Source organism: Barbus barbus (assembly GCF_936440315.1).
Source record: "Barbus barbus genome assembly, chromosome: 10".
NCBI lineage: Eukaryota > Metazoa > Chordata > Actinopteri > Cypriniformes > Cyprinidae > Barbus > Barbus barbus.
Window position 1 is genome coordinate 21,729,919 of NC_136738.1, and position 6,000 is coordinate 21,735,918.

Below are 6,000 nucleotides of genomic sequence, written 5' to 3' on the forward strand. Positions count from 1 at the left end.
GAAAGGCTGAACTGTGCCCTCAGAACTACAAGGCTGTAATAAATTTCAAGCCCTCATATGTTTAAAAAACTAATAAAAACAAAAAATGTTCTTACAATATTAAACACAATATTTGCTGGCCAAAACAATAACACTTTTGCTGTTTTGAGAATTTTTTTTTTATTATTATTATGGTTTTACAGTTTGAATTTTACAAAAAAAAATCACTGTTTATTAAACTAAAAAGTTAGCTGATAGGCTGCTTAATATCAGCTTTAACTGTGACAACTTATCCACATAATGAGAAATGAACTGCATGAACAGTATCTTTCCATGTGCAATAATGATGGAAATAATAGCTTTCGTTTTAGCCAAGACTTGATGTATGCAATCCAGAAACAGACTTTGAAAAATAAATCTAGCCTACTGAAGAGAAAAAGGTGTGGTTATTTATTTAAATAATAATAATAATATTGTTTAAAAAATTATAAATTTGCCAAATTCTAATGTCACAAAATTCGAAATCCATAGGCCTTGACGAGCTATTTGCGGCGAATTAATATTAGGCCTATTTTACTAAGCGAATATTTCTGGTCCAGTGAGCTGGTCGGCCGGTATAGTGTTCCAATCCTGCTAAGACACATAATATAAAAACAGCAATGACACAAACACCTGTTAACCTCACAAATGTGCATCTGTGAATCACTGCTCAGAACCTATAGGCCGGTTTAATCGGTCAGGGACTATATCTTCCAGCGGAAGAATGACGTTTTAAGTATTTGCATAATAAAAGGCTAATGCTTTACTGAAATTGCGTCAAATATCAGTATTATGAAGTAGACTGTTTATAAAAGTAACAAGACTGCTATATTGAAATAGGCTCATGGGGTTTCTCGCTGCGTGAAGGTTATTTATTTATTTATTTATTTTATTTTGTCATTTCTAGGCACCTAAAATCTGTATCCGCCTTCCATACAGATATAACGACAAAATAATTAACAGGTATTGTAAGTATAGACGAAAGTAAAAAGAATCTGGCGCTGAACTCTCCCTGAAGTCCCTGAAGGTAGGGCTGGAGAAAACATGCCGTGAATAAATGCTGGAATTGATCCATTTTGATGGGCTCCCCAAAGCGCGAGATTAAAGTATCCTCAGAGGCTTCCATCTATTGCAAAATTACTGAGACGTATATAGCCTCTCTGTTACGGAGACTAATTAACGTTTTGTTTTTCCTTTTGGTCCTGGTTAAGACAACGTCTCCGCTGGCTATGGGGGCCAAGTTTGTGCAAAGGAATCATGGATACATCAATGTAACTTTAAAAAGAAACAGAATGATCTCTACCGCTGATGGCAGCTATATAGCAACCATACCTCCCTCTTGCACAGGCATGATTTTGTGAGTGACTCTTCAAATACATTGCTGTAAAGTTTTAAAGTTATGTATACATAATTCAGAGTTTGAACTGACAGGGGAAAAATATCGCATGTAATATAATAACAAATCATGTGCACTCGGCATGTGTTTTTTAGTTCTTTAATTTAACTATTTACTTCAGAGTTCAGAGTCTAATAAGAGTACAACTGTCTTCTGGACTGTGGTTCCATTTGCATGTAATATGTATTGTTTTCGATAACAGTGGGATAGCGATTTCATTTCATAGTGTTTTTTTTTTTTTTGGCTTCAACCAAAGACGATTTAGTTTACCTCCATCATCCTTTTATTAAAGAGAAATCCACGGGTTCCGTAAGGAAAAGTGCTCACTCTCTTTCACTTCAAAGATTTGTACTCTTAAAGAGGAATATTGTGCGTTCTGGAAAAACAGTGACATGAAGTCTTTGACTTTTAGCCTACTTCTGCGCCCAAATGATTCAGACTACCTGCTAAGCAGACGCAGATCACAGGTTTATTTCGTCGCATTGCAATTATGAGTAACTTAGGAAATTTAAATATCTTGAAATTACAGATGCTTATAAAAATGCATTGTCAGGTTGTCTTATTCTGATTTATTATGTTCTGCATGTCTGTGTAATCTGTGTTAGATTTTACTCCTAAATTACTGTTTTATAGAGTTTCCAGACTCACTTAAAATAATAATATAATAATAGTAATAACAAATTAAATAAATGCTAAATGTAATTTAATCGATTTTAATCCGTTTTAATTTAATCGAAACACAAGAGAGTAACAGTATTTTTTGTTAAATAAAGCGATCATAATATCATGCCCGATCTTTTGCTTCAGGTTCCCCTTTTAAAGGCTGCTTCTCCTCATAAAAAATAAAAACTCAATCAGCAGTTGTTTAACAACTTGAGATAGCCTACTTAAAACAAAAAGTACGGGGTTTTACAAAACATAAACCATTAAATATTGTCTATACTTTTAATGTGTACTACCACATGTGACAACCTTCTTAAAAAACTGAAAAAAATAGCAATGCAATATAACAATATTGTTAAACGAAAAAAAAAGGATTGCGGGTAAACAAACCATGAGCGTCAATTTCTCAAGGATAAAAATTATTTGACACATTGAACAGAGTAATAGCTTTGTTTTTGTTTTGGTGTTCTTTCATTTATTTTACAAAATAACACAACGAACATAACATTTTCGAAACTGAGTCTCAGAGTCCTCTCATAGAAGAAAAATTAGGCTCTCAAAAAAAAAAAGTCTGAAAATGCCAATTTCTCACACTCTCACACACACACTCACACTCACTCACACACACACACACTCTCACACACACACACACACACACACACACGACTTGAGGGCGAAGAGACCACAGACATAAAAGTCACACACGTGTGAAGCTAAACTTGAGGCCTAATCTTGTTGGGGCTGGAGTAAAAACAGGATTTCCCATTAAAAATGCTTTCAGAACGTCTAATATTTTTTTTTATTGGTAAAAAATGTAATTAGAAAAAAGCTTAAAATCTTTTTGTTTTTTAAACCACTTCCACCTCAAGGGCTCAAAACGCTATAAACACTCTCGTCAGTAAAACAGTATTAATTCATCAGACAATCTCGACAGGTTTATTAAATGAATGGTTTAACTTTAACTGAATATACAAATTGTTATATTCTTCAAAGAAAAGGTCATTGTTAAAAAATTCCACACGATCGCCAATGCACAAGGTGCATGACTCTGGTGCTCTTGTTCTGAACTTAATAAAACATAATTGCACGATGCTATAATTCGTGTATTGCAGTTATTTTTCATATTAAACTAATACAGAAACATATCTTAAACGTTAGGCCTATTATTGGGCTGTTTAATAAAAGCATGAATATTCTTGTGAATAGCCTATCAAAAAATAGAAACCTTCCATTGACAAAAGTCTTTCTCTCGTCCGCTGCGTTTTACTTCTTCAACGTCAGTCAATATCAAAGCTAAGTTTTATAACTTTAAGCAACATTATTTACTTTTTAAAAAAGAAAATAACGTGAGAAAGGCGCTACACGTGTCTTAAGGAGAAGTAATATATAAAACATCCCTGGCCTTCTAAACTGCTTAATGGGCCTACATTTATTTTCTTTATAAATGTAGGCCTCAACGAATTTACCTCTTATCTTCAAACACAGCATTTATGTTCATCTGTATTCAAAATAGTTACTTCGGTTTGAAATGCTACTTAGTTCCAAAAGGAACCTGCTGTTACAGTAGCAGTTAACATGAAAGTGGGAAGCATCTGATGAAAGAAGACTAAAGTTATTTTCTGTGGCACTTACTGCTTATGGCGTGTCGGTACCTCGGTTGGCCGTTGAGAGGGCTCTGTCCATTGATTAAAAGTATTGAATCCAGGGCTGGGCTTCTCGCTGCCTCGCGGAGGACTGAATACGGTCGGGTTCGGTGTTGGACACTTGGGCTCCGTGCACTGTGCGCTGTGACTGAGCCACTGGAACTGAGAGACTCCGAGCTGAGGGGTACAGGTAGCAGGAGATAGACAGCATGAAGAGAGAGAGCGCGCGAGAGAGAAAGAAAGAGAGAGAGGACAGTGCACGAGATTGAACACAGCACAGAGATCCGAGAAGTTCCCAGAAGCGACCGACGGCAATCTCTCCGGCAGTACAGAATCTTGCTCACCGTTTACCGCGAGTTTGAGTCACGAGTGTCCGTGGCAGAACTGAAAACCTCAGCAGCGGGCGCAAAGAAAGCATCAAAATCTGAAAACGTCCATCTATGTTGCTGCATGCACTCAAAGAGAACCCAAGATAAAACAGACGTCAAGTATCTGCTTTGTGAGATGCGGACATTACCTATTACAGCGGCGTAAAATCTCAAGAGCAACAATGTGAGTGTGTCACTTTCAATCTCTCCCTTGCGCGGCGCGCGGACTGACGGAGAGCCGAGAGAGGAGTGGGGAGTGGGAGGGGATGAGGACTGGAGAGCAAACGTGGAAGTGTGACAGGGAGGGAGGGAGGGACGGGGCTGTCCAAGGTAAGTAATTAATGCATTCCATGTATAAGTTATCAATACAGCGATTTAGCTGAACTTCTGTTTAGCTTCTTAACAATATTTTTTTAAAATAGGCTATTTTTGGTGCGGTCTGTGTTGACATCCATTTCAAAAGCTATAGCTATAATTTTACCTCAATATAGCTTGCATTTCTATTGAATAGCTGTTTCAGCTCAATTGCACACCGGCATCTCTTTTCAATGCATTTTACTCGATCTGAATGCATCGCTGTCTTATAGGCTAAATGTTCACTTGTTAACCCAATGAAGTGACATAGACATGATGACTGATCTGCACTACAGAAGTTAAAGATGAGAACAGAAAGCATGCAACGTGCATTCTTGTGCAGGGGGAAAACTGCACGGCTGGATTTGTGGCTTAATGTTAAAACGGATAATGGAAAAGTCTTTTTTGGAAATGATGGATGAGGCACTTTCACGTGAACACCGACTACTTAAAATGAAGCTAATTTAGTTTCTGTGTCGATAGCGGAGTTCTTATTGTTTTAACGGAATCACCTTCTAATGGTAGATTGCTCTATCATAGCAAATTGGAAGTGACAGACTCATCTTTGGTGGTATTAAGTCGAGAGGACAACTCACAACAGCACAAATGACACAATCTCAACAAGTCGTAAACTATAAAGACTGAAAATCTTCTAGACTGTGAAACGGTTTGTAATGTGCACTGGAAGCGGTGGTGTCCAAGAGAACGAGCAATACTGGACCACAGGGAAAAAAAGAGCATGGTGCATGTCGAAGCCCAAGGATTTAGGGTCTCTCTGTCATTATATGCTTTCACAACATTCAAGCTGTCAAATCTGAACCTGAACACTCGTTCTCGACAATATAGTTCCTAAACAGATCATTCACAACGGTTAGGTCATTTCTACAACTATGGCCTTAGTTTGACAGTCTTTATAGCTACATATAAGCTGCATCACATGAAGATTAAAATGCATGCAGACATTCAGATTTACAGGCATTATTCATATGTTTGTACAAAAAAACACACTTACCTTTGTGATGGTTTAATGAGAACTCATTAACTGCACAATGGTGTGTGCTGTTGGCTGCTCTGCTGCTTTGAGACACTCTGGGGTGTGTGAGCGAACGCTGGCTGATTCTCCAACCTCATTCGTCAATGTTATAATACAAGATAATGATCACGATGATGATGGTGTTGCAGCGTTGCGTGACAGGTAAAATGCAAAATGGAATTGTGTTGTTAATAGGAACTAAATAATGCAGTGCTATAAATGTGGAACTTGAAATTCTGGTGGTCCGCTGGTCTGAATGAAGCCACACAAAGCATATATTAGTAGGATGTCACTTCTTAAACTATGAAATAAAATATGCAGTACAGCATGATGCCTGTTAATTTCGTGTAAACTTAGGCGAATTCCTATTTTGATGTATAGTGGCATACAAGTTGGTGGTCAATGAGAGTATGAAAACATCTACAAGAATGTTCCCATCAGCTAAAGTTTTGCTTGTTTCAACAGCATACTTTTTTACTTTCACAACTAATCAAATGTAACATTATGGTTAAAAATACAATTAAT

General features: G+C 37.1%; 1 protein-coding gene across 1 annotated transcript in view; it reads right to left on the reverse strand.

Annotated features, from left to right (window-relative positions):
* The window catches only part of LOC306876370 (DNA-binding protein SATB2-like), a gene marked incomplete at its 5' end in the record, with an annotated part of 46,412 nt that extends 40,839 nt beyond the window's left edge, over nt 1–5,573 (reverse strand). Inside the window, 3 exon segments of the mRNA XM_079427474.1 lie at nt 3,710–3,897; nt 5,451–5,498; nt 5,500–5,573. Of these exon segments, the coding sequence (XP_079283600.1) occupies nt 3,710–3,897; nt 5,451–5,498; nt 5,500–5,573 (310 nt within the window).
* Nucleotides 5,574–6,000: the final 427 nt, after the last annotated feature.